Genomic DNA, 21629 nt, shown 5'->3' on the forward strand with positions numbered 1-21629 from the left:
ATGTCCAAAAAATGAATGCATTAAAATTAATTTATAAACCTTCTAATCTTGACCACTTGACTTTATATTAAAATAATTTGAAACTTTAAAATTTTCACATATGGATGAATCACTTGTACGGTAGAAGGATTTTAATGATTTGGATTTGTCGTTTGAAGTCAATTCCCTTGGTTTTAGAGTTGAGTTCACAAAGGGCTTTGTGAACTTAGAAACACCCTAGTTCTACTCAATTTTTTTTTATATAAGGTCAAGAGAGATCATGTATATATTTTACCTATTTTTATTTGCTGTCACAGAATGAGTCGTTCACATTGTTATCAAATGTAATTCCCTCCGCATGGAATTACGAAATAAGAGATAATGCAAAAAAGACGATCCAGAAGCAAGCAAGAGAGAAGGTCCAGAAACTTACAACAAAGTACACTTCCAACACATCTTTGGTCGCTGCACTCCTTGCTACTATCACTTTTGCTGCTGCTTTTACATTACCAGGAGGATTCAGTTCTGATTCCTCTGATGCCGGACAACCCCTTTTTGCAAGGAAAGCAGCTTTTCAGGTGTTCCTCATCTCTGACACCGTAGCCATGTGTTCTTCTCTTGCCGTCGCATTTCTCTGCATTTTAGCGACATGGGAGGACTTGGATTTCCTACTCAATTACAGGAAAACAACAAGGGCACTAATGTGGTGTGCCTATGGGGCTACTGCAATTGCTTTTGGTACCGGTTTGTTCACAGTGATAGCCCCCAAAAACTTGTGGCTTGCAATTCTTATATTAGTACTCTGCACGATCCTTCCACTCATCTCCAAGATCATCGGTGAATGGCCTCTATTAATGCTCCGCTACAGGCTTCGTGGTAATTTTCGAAAAGAACTCGTTCCAAATATTTAGAAAGGTGCAAAATACTAGGAACTTTGTTTTTTTTTGTACCGCATCTTTGAACTTTGAATTCCAATGCTATGGTTTCAATTTGAATTTAGTAATTATTTTTCCTGACAAAGGTTGTTTCTCCTTCTCTTCTCCTACTCCCTCTCATCTCATAATTTATCTCTTCCCTGTAATCTCCACTTCTGTGCTCCATTTGTAATCTCTCTTTTTTATTACAAATACTAATTTTCATTTTTCTCTTCTATCTCCTTCTTAATACTGATTTCATTTTTAATACTCATAATTTTGTACTTAATTTTTAGAATCGAGTAGAAAATAAGTAAATTGATTATTGAAAGGTTAATTACTTATCATCTGTACATGTACAATAACGACTACAGTTCATATAAAACAGAGCACAGTTAAGTAAGCGATATAGTTTTTCAAAAGCATCACCTTTGACTAATGCCTTGCACAGTTAAGTACTAAAAGTCTCCAAAAGCGTGGAAAATATAATCAAGGCCCAATCAAGTTATTACTAATTCAAGAAAGCGACTCCATTAGGGGTGTTCAAATGGTTTGGTTTATTTGGTTTTGAACCGAAGCGGAGAATTTTGGTTTAAATGGTTCAGTTGTTCAGTTTAAATGGTTCGGTTCGATTGATTTTATGAAGTAATTCGGTTTAAATGGTTCGGTTCGGTTTTAATTTCGCAAAACCGAAAAAACCGAACCGACCGGTTATATAATAATTCAAATATTATTTTGGTTCTTTTATTTATTTTGGGGTTAAAAATCAAGAATAAATATTGATCTAGAACTTTGGATATTTTAGAACATCAATATATTTGTATAAAATTGAACCATGTGTGTAATGGTATCTTAATTTTCATTTCTATGAAATTATGAATGTATTGGCTGCTGTAATGAGTTTTGATTTTCTGAGATTGAATTCCTCTACTCGGTTCAACCGAACAAACCGAAGTTTAGTTTGGTTTTATCGGTTTGGTTTGGCATTTTAATTCGGTTGGTTCGGTTAGGTTTTAATCAGTTCGGTTTTAATTCGGTTTGACAAATTTAGTTTGGTTTAAATCGAACCGACCGTTTGAACACCCCTAGACTCCATATATCATATGTTTGGATTACCAAGCCTACATTTAATTTCTCAGAGCCCATGAACTCAAGTTACCTGGGCTATTCATTGGATATGGCTTACTCGTGAAAAGTTTATTCCAAGGTTTATTTTATGGTGTTTCTTTTTTGAAAAAAAATATATAAAACTAATCAATATTAAATGTACAATCAATTATTGTCATTTTTCTTTTATTATTGTAAATGCACTATCAAAGGATATATATATATATATATATGATGGTGGTGATTTTCAAAAAATAAAAAAAAATACAAAGGGAGCAACATAAAAGGCAATAATTTAGATTAATACTTAATTTTGTTGTGTATCACACTATAATGTTCATTGGGTCACTAGTTTAATCAGGGGACGGTTTAATTAGTCAGATTATATCGCTGATTGTTTTATCATTTAAAAAAAATGATCCAAGTTATTTGGATAAGTACGATACAATCAATTTATAAAAAAAATGCAATATCGTTGTTATTTCTGGAAAGACTAGCAATGTGTACCATTGTAACAAATTCGAATTTGTTATTAATTTTATAAGATTTAAAAGGTCAGGTTTAGGATATAATTTATGACTAGCTGCGTGATTCAAACCGAGGACCCCTTGAATAAGGACTAAGACAACTACCACCACACCATGTTACATTTAATTTGTTGCTATAGTACATAACTAAATATAAATATAAGTGTTTAAACAATTATATATTGAAGAGGAATAATGCTTGTATTACATTGTATTACATTGTATTAATGGATTATTTGATTGTAATCATTTGTTTAAATAGAAATTGTTGATAAATTATATATTTTTTAGTATAAAACAAGTTTCTAACAGAAAAAGTCCGAGTTTCTGATTCGATTTGGCCAATTTCGATCGATTTACTCAATTCTGATTCCAATTTTTCCTTTATGGGTGATATAATTTCAATATTAAAAAGAGGAAAGTTGGTCTTAGAGCTCGGTTGAGGAAACAAAAACATAAAAGGTTCAAAGATAAAATAATATTTTATTGTGCCTATTAAAATCACCTTTTTCATATTGTTTTCAAATTAGAAAGGTAGGTATTCCACCATTTTTTTTTTTTTTTTTTCTCTCTTATCACTTGTGGTAGTTCGTGTGGCTGGTGTAGTAGTTGTCAAAAATGGTGCCCACTGCATCAATGTTGCGGTCCGACTAAGCTATCCTTATTGGACTGCACAAATGATGCGGTTTCATCTGTTTGTCGAACAACCACAGGTACCCTTCCGTTTCAAGCAATAGATGATTTTTTTTAATTTAAAAAAAATCCTGGATTAAATTGATTTGAATTTTAATCGGAGAGTAGAACAAGTTAATATGTTTGGAAAAACCCAATCATTCATATCTTTCTCTAATTGATTTTCTTAAGCACACCTTATAATTCAGATTGATAGATACAATTCATACTTAATCATATTATAATTTATAATCCATACATAACTTTGATATACTCCATAATGCTACTAGACAATTATTTTGTACCCATTAAATCTATTTTTTTTTAAATTTAAATCAAATTTACATAAAAGTATGATTTTACGAACTTTTATGATTAACCTCAACATATTCTAACCGTCCAATTAATTTAGTTCTATTTATGATGATGTCAATCCTAACACATTCAGGGGCGAATGCAATATTTCTGCTAGAGGGAGGGGAGGGAGGTAAGAATCGAGTTCAAACTCATTAACTAATTGAGTATATATATAAAAAAAAATTAACGTAACAAAAAAAAAAAAATAAATAATATACTCTTACATAATAAAAAAAATTCAAAATTCAAGAGGGAGCAAAGTGGTATCAGACCCGTATTTTTCTACTGAATTTCAAAATTCAAGAGGAAAGAGAGGAGCAAGTGAGCAACTATTTCCGTGGTCCTCTTTGGATCCGCCCCTGAACACAAATACGTTGTCCTTGGTCATAATACTTAGAGGAATGTAACTACCATTTTGAAAATTTCGTCCATTAAAGCCCAATATGGCCTTAATTCTAGGTGCCACCAATGAAAAAAAAAATATCAAACGGGGTGTGGAGGCCAATGCCAACCATGTTATACTATTTCAACATGTCTAGTATCTGTATCATGCTGAAATTGTTATTATCTTTTGTTTGAAAATAATGATTTTTCATTCTCCAGATTCCATTTGCATAATAACCCAAACAAAATGCACAATCATAGGTTGCAATTACATATCATAGGGTAGACTCCATGAAATCCGTACCAGTCCCTGAACACTTATGGACCGGCACATATTAAAAAAAAAAAAAAAAAAAAACGACAGAGAAAATTATTTTTTACATAAATTAATAAAATGGAAGAGAGAAAATGAAAAAAATAAATCAAATTTTTAATTAGTAGAAAAGTCCGTAGGAATTCTACCAATCCTAATAATTCAAAAATTTGAATCAGTATAATTCCTACCTGATGAGCTCTTTTTATTTTTGTCTCTTCCATTTTATTAATTTCAATAGAAAATAATTCTCAAAAGAAAAAAGCATTCAAAATCCCTAAATACTCCTGGGTCCACACATATTAAAACAAAAAGGAAAAAGTACTCAAAGGCCTCAGCTTAATTAACCTATTCAATTAAAAAAAAAAAAGCATTCAAAGACCTCAGCTTAACCTAAACAAAAGGGAAATAATGATCGAGCCCACTGTCAATCTCATTCAAGTTCAATATTCTTAACTTGTCGAGTTTTATAAATCTTTTTTTTATATCTTTCAAGAGTTATAAAAGTGTAAAAAGCAGAAAAGCAAAAAGAACAAAAGAAGCAACAAAGCAACAAGATCCAAGTTGAATGGAACCGCTAACGTGATGACCTTCCATCTTTTACCGAGTTATTGATAAATAGTATCTAGTTTTGCACTACTGATGCATAAAAAAACTGAAATGTAGCTAGATTTTGATAAAGAAAACAACCAACTTTGTACAAAGGATAATTACACCCTCAGATCTTTGCTCATAGGTTTGTACAAACCGTTGGATCAGACATGAAGTAAGTTGGTACAATCGGATTATCTAGGGGAAGCCGACAACACAGCACTTGCGATAATGTTGATCCCCCATTGGATCAGACTTTAAAGATATGATATCTATATGCTCATATCAACTGCCTATATATATTCCTTGTTGCACTAAATTAACTCTATTTTTCATTTTAGCCCGCAATATATTTATTACATTTTGGTTTAATCCAAATTCAACAGTCACTATTTTGAGTAATATATACGAGGGACAAAGTATCCACTCTACAATTGAGCAAATTCACTTTTAAGAAGTATTCAAGAAATAAAAATTTCAAAAGATAGTGATTTTAAGTCTTAATATGAGTTAGCTAGTCTCGTTATTTCATATATTATATAACACCATAAAAAGCACAATTCCAATCAAAATCAGCAAAATTTAATTAGAATATGTAAAACTTATTGAGAAATTCGTAAAGATTGTTGACATATTCATGACAATTAGAATCAAAATAGCATTCTCAGCTATTTATAGAGCTATTAGATCTAAACACACTAGTCTATCTATCTCGCTCTTAGAACAAACCTTTGAGTTTTTAATTGCTATATTTTATGTTTGTTCGGTTGAACTCATATAGAATATTAATTAATCACAAAAATAACCATGTTTTGTTAAAAATTTTAGTTTTTTTAAAAGATGAATTTAAAAATTTTGTTTGGTCAGGTTTAAACGGTTTTGAACTGAACAAAGCTATATACATTATGAAGTAATTTTTAATTTTTTTTTAAATTTTTTGATTTGGACTGGTGATGGGGTTTAAAAAATTTAGTCAATTCTAATCGGGTTTAAAATATCTAAACTGAATCCAACTGTACTATTAAACTGGTTTTAAAAAATAAACCGAACCGATCCATTTTACTAGAAAAACAGTACCTTTTTAAACCAAACTCTTTCAGTGTGATTTAAAACCGATTAAACCGGACTAGATGAAATGAACACCCCTACATCAACTTCTTTTTATCTGTAGCATTTTAAAAAATATTGTCATCTATGATATCATTTCTGAAACGCTGACAATGACATCAATAATTTATTATACAATTTACATCACGGAAAAACTGTGACTTCAATTTATTATATCACTCTTTGGTTAATGTTATTAAATATGGATGCTTCAAAAAATGTAGCATTTTTTTTATAATTTAAAATCGTGCTGACAAAATAACTACAACAATGTAAACAATATAGATATCAATTATTTAAATTATTTTTATAATAGTAATATGGTTTCTTACCTTATGATTTATGTAGACTACAATTCTACAAATACCCATATATTGGATAGCATGATCTTATCTTTGTAGTATTAATGTTCCCTACAAATTAATTCTCCATTACAAAGTAAAAAATATTAAAGAATAAGCATGAGTAGGCACGCACTTCACTCTAAAATTAAAGTTACAATCAAACCTCAATAAATGATATATTGTCAATTCAGAAATATTTTGTATATCATGCTAAAAATGGAAACCAATCCTTAGAATTAATGACAAATAATCAAATATTATCTATTGTCTATTTCACTAGATATGATTGATATCCTTCAATTTATTATTTCCTTCTTTTGAGTAGATATAGATCTTTTAAAGGATTCGGCTCGATCCCCAAGTTATGCTGGAACCGAGTGTAATCTTAACAAAATTTAATCATTTCGAAATTATTTTCGTGATTCAATTAATTACTCCTGCTGCACAATCTTGAATGGGTTGCGATTACATATCAAAGGGTACCAGTGTCTAATTAAACACTCCTAGACCCACACATATATTTTGGGGCTAAAAGCCCATAGGCCGACACATATTAAAACAAAAAAAAGATAAAGCATTCAAAGGCCTCAGCTTAATCTAAACAACTTCAAAAAGGAAAAGCATTCAATGGCCTCAGCTTAACCTAAGCAATTTAAAAAAGAAAAAGTATTCAAAGACCTGGGCTTAACCTAAACAAATTAATAAAGAAAAGCATTCAATTTAAAAAAGCAAAAGTATTCAAAGACCTCAGCTTAAACTAAACAAAACCGAAGTAATGATTGAGCTCACTGGCAATCTCATGCGAGTTCAATATTCTTAACTTGTCGAGTTGTATAAATCTTTATTTCATATCTTTCACTGGGAAGTACTCTATTTAAGGCAACTAAGCAAACAAGCAACCCAACCATCAGCTATTAAGTCCAAAGTAGTTTCTTAACTTGTCGAGATAATTATATAAATCCATCATATTTTCTCAAAATCAATACCCAAATTAAGGCGACTAACTAAGCAAGAAAGAAAGCATGAGCAATTCAGGTACCTTAGCTTCCTCTTCCAGCCCACCTGTTATCCCAATGGCCCCACGACTACGACAGTTCTTTAAGGCATGCAACAAAGGTGATTTTGGCCTCTGCAGCCACTTGATTATTGCCGACCCAGATATCCTGCTTTCTACCACTCCTCACAAAAACAACTGCCTTCACATTGCCGCAATGCTCGGCCATGACGAGTTTGCAAAGGAGGTCTGGTCCAGAGCCCCTTCCCTCTTCTCCGGCACCAACGATGATGGCGAGACCCCACTGATAGCTGCTCTGATGGCAGGTAACCTTTCGTTGGCTTCTGACATCATCACTGCTGCATCACGGTATATGCAGCATAATGATTTGGAGGAAGGAAGGCCATTCAACCGCATGCTCTTGAAGGTCAATAGGCGCAACAAAAATGTGTTGCATCATGCCTTGAGGAATGGCTTTGAAAGTTTGGCACTGCAGCTATTGGAGATAGAGCCACGATTGTCAGAGCAAGTTACCAATACTGGCGAATCACCCATGTATATGGCAGCCCGCAGAGGATATTCTACAGTTATAGAGCGATTGCTACAAATCCCATCTTCGGCAGTTTTTGGCCCAAATGATGACTCAGCTATGCATGCTGCAGTGAGATTCGAGCACCCAGGTTCATTACTTATAAGCCCAATCTGTGCATGTTGTTTTTCACATTCTGTTGTAGTTGGTTTTATGTATGTATTTCAGTTGAGAAAACTATTATTTTGGCTTTTGAACTAACCCAATTTTAATAGAAATATTTGTTCAAATTATCTCAAGTCTACAGTCATAAGTCAAAACTAAATAGTACTCATTTCGTTTTGTGAAATTAACATAGAAGGGAAATTCAACCGAGCTGATTTTGTACCAATTTATGTTGAGAGTGAATTTTAGGGGAAAACCGAGTTGAACAGTAGTGACTCAGCCGAATCAGAGGAGTCTTAACCTATATAAGTACGAATTTTCTACTTTTAGATTGATTCTCTTATAGCTAGGACTGGAGAGTAGGAAGACAGGTATCAGAAAGACAAAAAATAAATTAGAAACTGGGTCGGCGAATTGGGGAGAAGAAAGAAAGCAGAAGGGAAAATTTTAACTAAAACATTTGGGTGGACTTGGTGCATAAGCCTATACATTTTCTTTTGTTTAGATATACTATCGGTTATTGGCTCACCGTGAACTCTGATATAATATTTGTTTAGATATTTTTTAAATTACTTTTTCTTTGATATAGTGAAATTTATGTTTGTGCCGAATTTTTTAAATGTCACTATTTCTTAAATATTTTGTGTTATCTATGGTTCTTTTAATTTAAAATTAACCCTATGATGTATTTGCATTTTTGTATTATATTATATTAGTGGATTATTTGAATGTAGTTATTTGTCTCAATATAAATTATTGACAAATTATTTTTTTATTATTTTTTTTATTTTTCTTTAAGACAAACAAGTTTTTGGCAAAATAAATCTGATTTAGTCGATTCCGATTGTAAGGTCAAATAATCGATTCTGATTTTTACTTCTACGGAAATTAAGAACTTTGTGGACCAACTCTTTAGAGTCCTAAATCCACTTCACCCGTTGTCTCACCTCATCTCCCATCAACTCCTGAAGCCTTGGAGCGAGCCAATATTGCCATCGCCCCCAGAAAGTTTTGCATCCGTTATCATTGCTCCATGCATTTGAACCACTTACATCTCATTATTTTAGGCGGTCTTAGTAAATGTTCTAATTTTATCATGGCATGTATTGTCAGGTATAGTTAAGCAACTGTTGGAAGGACAATTCCAACTAGCATACCATAAAGACGAAGTTGGAAACAATCCGCTGCACATAGCTGTACGTGATAACAAACTCATGTTGGTGAGAATATTCTTAGAATATGACCCTAATTTGGCATATACTAAGATCCGTATAAACGGATTTACTCCATTTCTTGCGGCAATGGCATATGGCTTTCTGTCGATTGCAAAAGAGATAATGAACACTTGCCCTGACTCTATTTATACTCCTGACAAGCTTGGGCATAGTGCACTCCATTTGGCTATTTTTCTAGAAAACCCAAATTCAGTCGACTACATACTAAGCACACCCCAGCTTCATAGGTTAATTAACCAAGCCGAAAATAGTGGTGTGCATCCCCTACATTCTGCTGCTTTCAAGTGCGACCCGAAGCTCCTTCGTTCTTTACTAACCCAAGCAGGACAGGATTATACTGCTGTTAATAATCAGGCCAATACTGCACTTAACAAGGTTATTCAACAGACCGACTTATGGAAGACTTTGAAGTGGGTAAGTTATTTAATTTTCATTGCTCTTACACACAACACTTACTTAAATTTAGTATTAATTTTATGCAATTCGTTAATTCCAATCATGATGTAGCTAGTTATTTTTTATATAAGGTCAAGAAAGATCATGCATACATTTTACCTATTTTTTATTTGCTACCACAGAATGAGTCGTTCACATTGTTGTCAAGTGTAATTCCCTCCGCATGGAATTACGTAATAAAAGATAGAGTAGAATTAAAGATCAAGCAGCAAGCAATTATGGAGGTCAAAAACCTTACCCAAAAGTACACTTCTAACACATCTTTGGTTGCTGCCCTTCTCGCTACTATCACTTTTGCTGCTGCTTTTACATTGCCAGGAGGGTTCAGTTCTGATTCCTCTGATGCCGGACAACCTCTTTTTGCAAGGAAAGCAGCTTTCCAGGTGTTCCTCATCTCTGACACCATAGCAATGTGTTCCTCCCTTGCAGTCGCATTTCTCTGCATTTTTGCGACATGGGAGGACTTGGATTTCCTGCTCAATTATCGGAAAACAACGAGGGCACTAATGTGGTGTGCCTATGGGGCTACTGCAATTGCTTTTGGTACCGGTTTGTTCACAGTAATAGCCCCCAAAAACTTATGGCTTGCAATTCTTATATTAGTACTCTGTATGATCCTTCCACTCATCTCCAAGATCATCGGTGAATGGCCTCTATTAATGCTTCGCTACAGGCTTCGTGGTAATTTTCGAAAAGAACTTGTTCCAAATATTTAAAAAGGTGCAAAATACTAGGAACTTTGTTTTTTTTTTTCTACCGCATCTTTGAACTTTGAATTCCAATGCTATGGTTTCAATTTGAATTTAGTAATTATTTTTCCTGACAAAGGTTGTTTCTCCTTCTCTTCTCCTACTTTGTCTAATAATTTCTCAGTCGTTTGTAATCCCCAGTTGTACGCTGCACTTGTAATCTCTCCTATTTTGAATAGTACTTATTTTATTTTTTAATAAACATAATTTTCTACTTAATGCTTAGATTCGGCATAAAATAAATAAATTGATGAGTCAAATGTTACGTACTAATAATCTTTTGTACAATAACAACTACAGTTCATATAAAATAGAACATAATTAAGTGAGCGATAGTTTTGTAGTGCAATTTTTTGTTTAGCTATTTCTACCTTATAGTATATTTGCATAAAAAAAAAAAGCATCACCTTGCCTAATGCCTTAACTTGAACAAGAAGTCTCCAAAAGCGTACAAAATATAAATCAAGGCCCAATATGACCACAATTGAGGCCTTCACCAATTGTGGAGGCCCAACTAGTTATTACTATATCAAGAAAGCAGCTCGATCACTTGTAAATACGCAGAGTATTCGGTACAAAGATGCCCATTATATTTGTTGCTTACAACAATGGTTGCATCAACTTCAATGAAAGAGAGAGAGAGAGAGTGAATATGATATGAACCTAGATTGACATGCATCGACCTCAATGAATGCTACCAAGTCAAATTGATGTGTATATCGTTGCTAAAAAACGTGTCCCATATCACCTTGCATCAACCTTGCATCATATCACCTTGCTTATATCAACCTCAATTAATCAGAATATATATATATATATATATATATATATCATTGCTAAAAACGTGTCTCCCGCCTATTTTTTTTTTCTTTTTTAAAGAAAATATGGAGGTTTAGCATTTAAAATTTTAATATTTTTAAAAAATATATATATTTAGGTTCCGAACATGTGGTCTTCACACGGAGAATATTTATGAAATACCAGCTCTTGGAGATGTAAATTTTTATGATATTTATTATTTTTTTTTTTTTGTAATTAATCCTAATTACTTCTTCTTATGTCTAATAACTTGTCATTCTCTAAATAAGTAAACTAGCCTTGATTTATATAGAAGGGAAAATTAGGAGAGTGCTCATGAGAGAACCCATGTATGAGAGCTTCGAGCTATGCTCTCTTTTTTTTTCCTTTATATGTTTAGTTATCTACAAAACTACAATTGCCTATTGTTCCCTCAAGCAATTCAATGAGTCTATCTTTTGTTGGATAGTATAATTTTAGTGTTAGATTTGTTTTTGTTTAATTTTATTCTTTTAATCTATATATTGTACTTTGTACAAAGTTTAACCATCAGATTTTATTGTTAAATTTATATAAAATTATGTTGTCCCAATTAAATTGAGTTCGCATGAATAAGTCCTGAATTTATAAAAAAATGATACCAATTCATGCTTAATTAATTTATGCAAAAAAAATCTGATGCTGTATCGGATTAGCTATTGGTGGATCTAATAAATTTAACAACCATTTCTCAATCCCATAAATTTCATTTTATATATATCTTGATTTGATTGGATTCAAAGTTTCTCTTTTCAAAATTAAACAGCATTTATGAACTTTCACATTACATGTGACCCTACTTATTTATAGAAATTAATCCGACTTTTAGCATCATGTCTAGTAGGTCGTATAGTTTGGGCCGGGCTTTTCATACCTTGTTGAACTAAACATATATATCAAATACAACCAGAGATAAAGACCTTATCTTTGAACCCAAATTATAAATCGTATATTTCATGGAGTATAATGAGCAAGGTTAAATTTTTTTTTTTTTTTTTTACTTCAGTCATACTTCATATTTTTAATTTTATTTTCAAAATTTCAACGGTCAATCAGAACTACTCAACATAATTTTTATATTAAAACGTACATAGAAACCAAAGTTTATATTTTTTTTTAGGATTTCTTTACTGATTTTTGTAATATATACAAAATCATTATTTTTGAATAGTCCAGAATCTTCTTATTTTGTACTTATCTGAATAACATAAGGCTCCAAGCATAGTTTTCAAAATAGACAAATATACAATAATCAAGTGTGTTTTGTAATTCAAGTCTTGACACTAACCAGACCAATATCTCCATGAATGGTACCTACAAAACTTCATCCGACATGAATGAAGTGCTGCGCTTACCCCAAATATATGAGCGCATACATGACCATCATTTTTTCAGTTCCAAGTGCTATACATGCAAAGCTTACAAGATTACATAGCTCAAATACAACAATTTCATGATTCAAGTCATGATATGTACCATACATGCAATTTGTGCAATAGGAGGACTTTGTATAAGCTCATAATTTAAGTTGTTTATGCATGACATGCAACTCAAATATATCAGTCTCTCTCATGCAATATAACACGCCACGTATCATGCAATATCAGAACTAAAGAAAGGATTCATTTAGACAATTTCAAAAGCTCCAATTAATAAATAGCAAGCACACAAAATCAGCAAAAAGCACAAACAAATTGAGTAAACATGACACCCGCACATTACATCATGTGCTACAAATATAGTGTGTTACATGTGTAAAGCTTCCCTAATGTACATATCCCCTGTGATCGGCTACTATGGGGGTGTTACTTCTATGTTATTTAAATTTCACCACAATTAATTTTTAACAACCTTATATTTTCAGTCACACACACAATTCATCTATATTATAATTAACAATGTTCAATCAAACCTTGATGAACCATACCGAGATCGGGTTTTGGATTGACACTTCAAAATTCATTATTTCTATCACATAATATAATTTCATGTTATCACTGAACACGTCAAATCATGCTATTTCTTAGTATATAAGCAATTATGTTCATGCACTCTTTTAATTCACTAGAGGAATATAAATTAATTATAATCCAATTATAACTAATGTTTCAAGACATATGCTTAACATCAAGTCATACTTATTTTCAGAATATATGATCATGCTTCACATGCAACGTTATGCCTTCCTGGTATGCTATAGCTCTAGAAAATGCGACAAGTGAATATATGCAATTGATGCCATGTATCTCAAAACCACATCAAGAATTTAACTACATGTAACTAGTAATTGAGCAAACCAACAAGCAAATGACAAGTAGACAACAAAATCAGCGGATACAACAAACAATAATATATATGTTGGAAGAATCTAAGAATAACTCGAAACCCACACCTATTAACGATGGCACAACGTGGTTCAAAGTCGAGTCCGCTGCTCATAATCAAGCCTATAGAGTTATTTAAGAGCAGCCATGCATAGAACTGCAAGAAAACAATCGAGAAACTTTCTTCACCTCCATGCCTTTCTCGTCACCCTCGCATAGGACTGCTGATCGACACGTACCCCTCCTTTCTTCTATCTTTTCCTCATTCCTTTGTTCACCATTTTTCTCATTTTGAGCAGAAAATAAGTAAATTGATTGGTGAAAGGTTTAAGAACTTATCGTCAGTGTACATGCAATATTAAGCATCTTTGAGGTTTCTTTTAGTATTTATAATTATTATATTTTATTTCATGTTAAAAATATATATCAAGATATTTATAGCTCTTTTTAATAAACTGTGAACAGACATAATTTAGAAGTGGGATTAAATATTGTACCCGACTTAAAATTGAAATATCAATCGATGAACTATTACCAGGGTTTACCATCTTTGCAAGGGAATATGAGAACACATGAAGAAAGAATCACATCACCTAATGCCTTGAACTACAAGTCTCCAAAAGAGTGAAAAAACAAAAATTAAAGCCCAATATTCCCTCAATTGTGGCCTCCACCAATGAACAAAAAAAAATTCTTAGACAGGGTGTGAAGGCCCAGATATCTTTTGTTTGAAAATAATGATATTTCCTTCCTCCATATTCGATTTGCATGATAACCCAAACAAAATGCACAATCTTGCATGGGTTGCAATTATATATCAAAGGGTAGATTGCATGGATTCCGTACCAGATTCACTGGTACCAGTCCCCAAACACTCCTGGACCCACACATATTAAAACAAAAAAGAAAAAGCATTCAATGGCCTCAGCTTAACCTATACAATTTAAAAAAGAAAAATTATTCAAAGACCTCAGCTTAACCTATATATACAAAAAGGAAGTAATGATTGAGCCCACTGTCAATCTCATGCGAGTTCAATATTCTTAACTTGTCGAGTTGTATAAATCTTTATTTTCGTTATTCAATCTCATGCGAGTTCAAAAAGGAAGTAATGGGGTCAACTTTCGAATTCAATTAATTAAGAAAATTAATCTTTTGGAAGTTAAAAAACTTCAAATTATTTTTGTGATCCAATTAATTGCTCCTGCTGAAAAAAATTGCAGTTTTAATTTCAATGTTGTGGTTTGAATTTAAAGGTTGGAAAATTTCTTATAATTTTCAAGTAACGAACAAATTCGCATGGTTCTTAAAATTCTATCAATCAACTTTAGTTGTGATACTGACGCTACGCAGTTACAAATTAACAGAAATGTGTAGGTTGAATAAATTACAAACAAACAAATAGTTACATTTTTTTATTATTATTTTTCTCTGTGGTGCCCAAACAGCTCCATTCTATACTTATCTTTTGTTATTATCTTCTGTTTGAAAATAATGATTTTTCATTCCTCCAGATTCGATTTGCATGATAACCCAAACAAAAGGGTAGACTGCAATTACATGTCAAGGGGTACCAGTCTCTAAACACTACAAGACCCACGCATATCTTTAATTTTTGGACCAACACATATTAAAACAAAAAAGATAAAGCATTCAAAGGCCTCAGCTTAACGTAAACAATTTTAAAAAGCATTCAATTTAAAAAAGAAAAAAGCATTCAATTTAAAAGAAAAAGTATTCAAAGACCTCAATTTATAAAAGAAAAAAACATTGAATTTAAAAAAGAAAAAGTATTCAAAGACCTCGGCTTAACCTAAACAAATTAAAAAAGAAAAGCATTCAATTTAAAAATGTAAAAGCATTCAAAGACCTCAGCTTAACCTAAACAAAAAGGAAGTAATGATTGAGCCCACTGGCAATCTCATGCGAGTTCAATATTCTTAACTTGTCGAGTTGTATAAATCTTTATTTTATATCTTTCACTGGGAAGTATCCTATTTAAGGCAACTAAGCAAACAAGCAAGCAACCATCAGCTATTCAGCCAAAGTTGTTTCTTAACTTGTCGAGTTAATTATATAAATCCATCTTATTTTCTCAAAAGCAATACCCAATTTAAGGCGACTAACTAAGAAAGAAAGAAAACATGAGAAATTCAGTTACCTTAGCTTCCTCTTCCAGCCCACCTGTTATCCCAATGGTCGCACGACTACAGCAGCTCTTCAAGGCATGAAACAATGGTGATTTTGGCCTCTGCAACCACTTGATTATCGCCGACCCAGATATCCTGCTTTCTATAACTCCTCTCAAAAACAACTGCCTTCACATTGCTGCCATGCTCGGCCATCACGAGTTTGCAAAGGAGGTCTGGTCCAGAGCCCCTTCCCTGTTCTCTGGCACCAATGTCGATGGCGAGACCCCATTGATAGCTGCTCTCATGGCGGCTAACCTTTCGTTGGCTTCTGACATCATCACAGCTGCATCACAGTATATGAAGCATGACGATTTGGAGAAAGGGAGGCTGTTGAACTGCATGCTCTTGGAGGCTGATAGGCGCAAAGAAAATGCACTGCATCATGCCATGCGAAATGGCTTCGAAAATTTTGCTCTGAAGCTATTGGAGATAGAGCCACAATTGTCAGAGCAAGTTACCAACATTGGAGAGTCGCCCATGTATATGGCTGCCCGCAGAGGATATTCTGAAGTTGTTAAGCAATTGCTAGAAATCCCATCTTCAGCGGATTGTGGCCCAATTGATGAATCAGCTATGCATGCTGCTGTGAAACACAACCACCCAGGTTCATTACTTATAAACATTAATTTTGTGAATGTTATTTTTCACACTAATTATAGACTTCATATGCCACCGTACATTCTGTTGTAGTTAGTCTTATGTATGTATTTCAGTTGAGAAAACATTCTTTTGGCTTTTGAACTGACCCAATTTTACTCAAAATATTTGTTCTAATTATCTCAAGTCTATAGTCATAAGTCAAAACTCAAAACTACTCATTTCGTTTGGTGAAATTAAGAACGTCGTGAACCACAGCTGCGAGCCCCACTAACTTTGCCTTCCAACTCCCACACCAACTCTATATGTCGCTGTTGCCAGTACTTGAGAGTCCTGAATCGACCTTCGCCCATTCTCTCACCTCATCTCCCATCCACTGCTCAAGCCTTGGAGCGAGCCAATATTGCCATGGCTCCAGAAAGTCTTGGAGCCATTATGGTTGTTCCCTCCATGCATTTGAACCACATACTTCTAGATTTTAGTTGGTCATAGTAAATATTGTAATTTAATCGTGACATGTACTGTCAGGTATAGTTAAGCAGCTGTTGGAAGGACGGCCCCAACTAGCATACCATATGGACAAACGTGGAAACAGCCCGCTGCATAGAGCTGTAATTGAAAACAAATTCGTACTGGTGAACATATTCTTAGAATATGACCCTAATTTGGCACGTATCAAGCATGAATCAACAGGAAATACTCCATTTATTGAGGCAGTAGCAAAAGGCTATGTGTCAATTGCGAAAGAGATCATGAGCACTTGCCCTGATTCTGTATATACTCCCGACAAACATGGATGCAATGCACTCCATTTTGCTATTCGCTTTGAGAAACCACATTTAGTTGACTACATACTCAGAACACCCCAGCTTCATAGGCTAATTAACCAAGCCAACAACGATGGTGTTCTTCCCCTTCATGATGCTGCTTGCAAGTGCGACCCAGAGCTCCTTCGTTCTTTACTAACCCATGCAGGACAGGATTTTACTGCAGTTAATGTTTCCGGTGGTCAAGCAGTTGACGTAGTCTATGGACAGACCACCTTATGGAAGACTTTGAAGTGGGTAAGTTATTTAATTTTCGTTGTTCTTACACACAACACTTATTTAATTTTATACAATTCGTTAATTCCATACAATTTTAGTAGAACTTGGGTGTTCCTGAGTTCACAAAGTCCTTTTATAGACTCAATTCTAAAATTTATCGGATTGACTTCAAACGACGAATTGAAATTATTGAAATCCTTCTATCTAATGAGTGATGCATCTACATGTAAAACATTTTAAATTTTAAATTAATTATGTATAGAGTCAAGTGGTCAAAATATGTCCAAAAAATGAATGCATTAAAATTAATTTATGAACCTTCTAATTTTGACCACTTGACTTTATTCTAAAATAATTCAAAACTTTAAAATTTTCACATGTAGATAAATTACTTGTTCGGTAGAAGGATTTCAACTGTTTGGATTCATCGTTTGAAGCAAGGTTCTGAAACTCGGAATTGGAATCGGAATCGGATTTTTGACCGCTGAGTCAGAATCGGATGAATCGGCCGGAATCGGAAGAATCGGATCAGTAACTCGGGTTTTTTTGGCAGAACCCTTGTTTTGTAGCCAAAAAATAGGAAAAAATTCATAAAAATAATTTGTAAAAAAACTATGTTAATTAAGACAATATTACACTCACATAATTTACTAATTATATAATGTATTACAAACATTACAAATAGAACACACTTAAGAAAGAGAATTCGTTACCATCGTGAAACTTAAGAAAGAAAATGAACCAAATTAATTCAATTCGTGAAAATAAATAAATATATTGAGTTCTAATTAGGAGAATAAAAATACGAATCTCTCGTACTAATAAAAATTATAAAAGTTACAAATCTCGTTAATAATGAATTATATAGCCAAATTAGATATTTATATGCATATATGAATATTATAACGAAAATTTTCTTTTCAAACCAATTTAGTTGGAAATCCCATTTTAATTCTGGATTTATCTTAACCCTTGGATCTCATCATAGCACGGATCTTGAAGTCATCTCAACCTTTGATTTTGAATTAGATGAGTTCATATTGAAATTCTGAATTTTTTTGAACCTTTGGATTAAATCAAGCACAAATCCTAAAGCAATCTCACCCTTTGATCTTTGAATGGAATTGAAAATGGGGAATAAGCTCCATTGAGTTAAAATTTTGGGTCCATGACCCATTTCTCTTTTCCTTTCTCTGCCGACGGGCCCCACAGACCCCCTTTCTTCCTTTTCCCTTCTCCTTCTCCCTTTCATGCAAGAGTGGTCTCTCTCTCTCCTTCTCTGCCACTGAGCACGGGGCCCACTCCGCCTTCCCTCTCTCTCTTTTCCTTCCTGCCAGGAGAAAGAAACGACGGGATTTGATTTCCCCGCTCTCGCCTCTATGCCGTACGAGCCCGTCTCGTCGGCTGTTGGCAGAATCGGCCGATTCTACACTGTTCAACCCGTTTTTTCCTCCAAAACCCGATTCTTCTCTTCTCCTCAGCACAACTCAGCCTACGATAATCGGACAAAACTCGCACAGGTTAGTGAGAATCGGGCAAAATCGGGTAAAACTCGGCTGACTCGGCCGAAAAAATCGGAAAACTCGGCTAACTCGGCACTGTTCATCCGAGTTTTGCCAAAAAACTCGCACGGGCGCGAGAATCGGGTAAAACTCGGCTCGGACACCGCCGATTCCGAGTCGACTCGGCCGAGTCAACTCGGAATCGGCCGATTTTCGGAACCATGGTTTGAAGCCAATTCCATTGGTTTTAGAGTTGAGTTCACAAAGGGCTTGGTGAACTTTGGAACACCCTAGTTCTACTGAGTTTTTTTATATAAGGTCATCAAAGATTATGTATATATTTGACCTATTTTTATTTGCTGTCACAGAATGAGTCGTTCACATTGTTATCAAATGTAATTCCCTCAGCATTGAATTACCTAATAAGAGATAATGCAAAAATGACGATCCAGAAGGAAGCAATAGAGAAGGTCCAGTCACTTACAACAAAGTACACTTCCAACACATCTTTGGTTGCTGCCCTCCTTGCTACTATCACTTTTGCTGCTGCTTTTACATTGCCGGGAGGATTCAGTTCTGATTCCTCTGATGCCGGACAACCCCTGTTTGCAAGGAAAGCAGCTTTTCAGGTGTTCCTTATCTCTGACACCATAGCCATGTGTTCTTCCCTTGCAGTCGCATTTCTCTGCATTTTGGAGACATGGGAGGACTTGGATTTCCTACTCAATTACAGGAAAACAACAAGGGCACTAATGTGGTGTGCCTATGGGGCTACTGCAATTGCTTTTGGTACCGGTTTGTTCACAGTGATAGCCCCCAAAAACTTATGGCTTGCAATTCTTATACTAGTACTCTGCACCATTCTTCCACTCCTCTCCAGGATCATCGGTGAATGGCCCCTATTAATGCTTCGCTACAGGCTTGGTGGTCTTTTTAAAAAAGACCTAGTTCCATTTATTTAAAAATGTGCAAAATATTGGGAACTTTGTTTTTTCTATCGCATCTTTGAACTTTGAATTACAATGTTATGGTTTCAATTGAATGTACTAATTATTTGTCCTGACAATGGTTGGTTCACCTTCTCTTCTCATACTCCCTCTCATCTCATAATTTATCTCTTCCTTGTAATCTCCACTTGTGTGCTCCACTTGTAATCTCACTTTTTTTATTACTAATACTAATTTCATTTTTCTCTTCTATCTCCTCCTTAATACTGATTTCATTTTTAGTACTCATAATTTTGTACTTAATGCTTAGAATCCAGCAGAAAATAAGTAAATTGATTATATTATTGAAAGGTTAACTACTTATCATCTATACATGTACAATAACACTACAGTTCATATAAAACAGAGCACAGTTAAGTAAGCGATATAGTTTTTCAGTGCAATTTTTAGTTTGGCTAGCTATGTATTAAGAATTTAAGGCTTATTTTAGTATTTGTGATATCATTATATTTTTATATCATATTAAAAATAAGTATCGAGATAATCATTAGGTGAAATGGTTTTTGCTATAACACTGCAATTTACTTGGCTCTTATATATTTAGAAGAGAAAAGGTTCCCATCCACGGATCTTTGTCCACGGTCTGTCCACAACATTATCCACTCCTGGTTCAACTGTCTTTGACTACCTCCGGTCCCCACCTATTTAAACATGTCATCGCGCGATGGACGAAACTTCCATTTTTTTAATTTCATTTCCATTTCCGATGAGATTTGCTTCGCATCTGGCGATTTCCTTCCGCTTCCGTCACGATTTCTTTCTTCTTTCGGATTTCTCTTCCCTAGTTCGTCGCGAGTTCATTCAAATTATTTAAGCATGATCGCGATGGAACCTTCAGGAGTGGATTTCGATCGGATAGAAGTTGTCAGGGTTGAAGAACATGGCGAAATTTAAGTCTAGTGAGTTATTTCTTTATTTCTGTTGAATTTGTTGTTTGATTTTATGCAGTAACGGATCTAGCATTGTTTTGAACTTTTATTTTACTTTTATTTGAACTTTTTTTTGAATTTGTTGTTTGATTTGATGCAGTAAGGGATCTCGTAATTATTTCTTTATTTTTGTTGAATTTCGATATGGAGGAGATATGAGGAGATGATCTGAGAGAGGCGACATGGATAAGAGATGATAGAGAGGCGATATGGAGTATTGATCTGTTAATTTTACAATATTCCCCCTGTTAATTTTACAGTATTCATCTTGTGATTTTACAGTATTTATCTTGGGAAAATATGGAGGAAATTGATGATAGAGAGGCGAAATGGAGTAGTGATCTTGTCATTTTACAATATTCACCCGTTAATTTTACAGTATTCATCTTGTGAAAATCGGGAGAAAAGAGATAATAGAGAGGCGATATTGAGTATTGATCTTGTCATTTTACAGTATTCACCCTGTTAATTTTACAGTATTCATCTTGTGATTTTATAGTATTCATCTTGTGAACAGTTACTAATGTTTAACAATGTGGTTGTGAATATTTGATGTATTGATGATTTATAGTTTGCATCTATTAGTTTTACTGTTTACATCTTTTAAATTTATAGTATTGATGATTTTATAGTTTGCATCTGTTAGTTTTATAATTTACATTTGGAAATTTTACAGTATTGAAGTTTTATAGTTTGCATCTTTATGTTTTACAGTATGTCTAGTTTTAATTTATAGGATATAGATGCGTATAAAAATATTAATAATTGAAGA

The 21629-nt window shown here is 33.7% G+C and overlaps 2 protein-coding genes across 2 annotated transcripts; both read left to right on the top strand.

Moving 5' to 3' along the window:
- The first annotated feature begins 9284 nt into the window (after positions 1-9284).
- LOC144546178 (ankyrin repeat-containing protein At2g01680-like) lies at positions 9285-10390 on the top strand. The gene is made up of 2 exons (XM_078294701.1): positions 9285-9632; positions 9797-10390. The coding sequence occupies exons 1-2, from the start codon at positions 9285-9287 to the stop codon at positions 10388-10390; spliced, it is 942 nt and encodes a 313-aa protein (XP_078150827.1).
- Positions 10391-15917: 5527 nt separating this feature from the next.
- LOC144546179 (uncharacterized) lies at positions 15918-19883 on the top strand. Its single transcript, XM_078294702.1, has 4 exons — positions 15918-16450; positions 16891-17437; positions 18677-18964; positions 19290-19883. The coding sequence occupies exons 1-4, from the start codon at positions 15918-15920 to the stop codon at positions 19881-19883; spliced, it is 1962 nt and encodes a 653-aa protein (XP_078150828.1).
- Positions 19884-21629: the final 1746 nt, after the last annotated feature.

This window comes from Carex rostrata, chromosome 29, assembly GCF_964058835.1.
Source record: "Carex rostrata chromosome 29, lpCarRost1.2, whole genome shotgun sequence".
Taxonomy (NCBI): domain Eukaryota; kingdom Viridiplantae; phylum Streptophyta; class Magnoliopsida; order Poales; family Cyperaceae; genus Carex; species Carex rostrata.

Bases quoted from the DNA above. Each gene is read 5' to 3' on its own strand.
- LOC144546179 (XM_078294702.1), top strand. From the start codon at position 15,918: ATGCTCGGCCATCACGAGTTTGCAAAGGAGGTCTGGTCCAGAGCCCCT. The intron at 16,451-16,890 runs GTACATTCTGTT...TTAATCGTGACA, and splicing joins TATAGACTTCATATGCCACC to TGTACTGTCAGGTATAGTTA. The intron at 18,965-19,289 runs GTAAAACTCGGC...TTGCTGTCACAG, and splicing joins TGAGAATCGGGCAAAATCGG to AATGAGTCGTTCACATTGTT.
- LOC144546178 (XM_078294701.1), top strand. From the start codon at position 9,285: ATGGCATATGGCTTTCTGTCGATTGCAAAAGAGATAATGAACACTTGC. The intron at 9,633-9,796 runs GTAAGTTATTTA...TTGCTACCACAG, and splicing joins TATGGAAGACTTTGAAGTGG to AATGAGTCGTTCACATTGTT.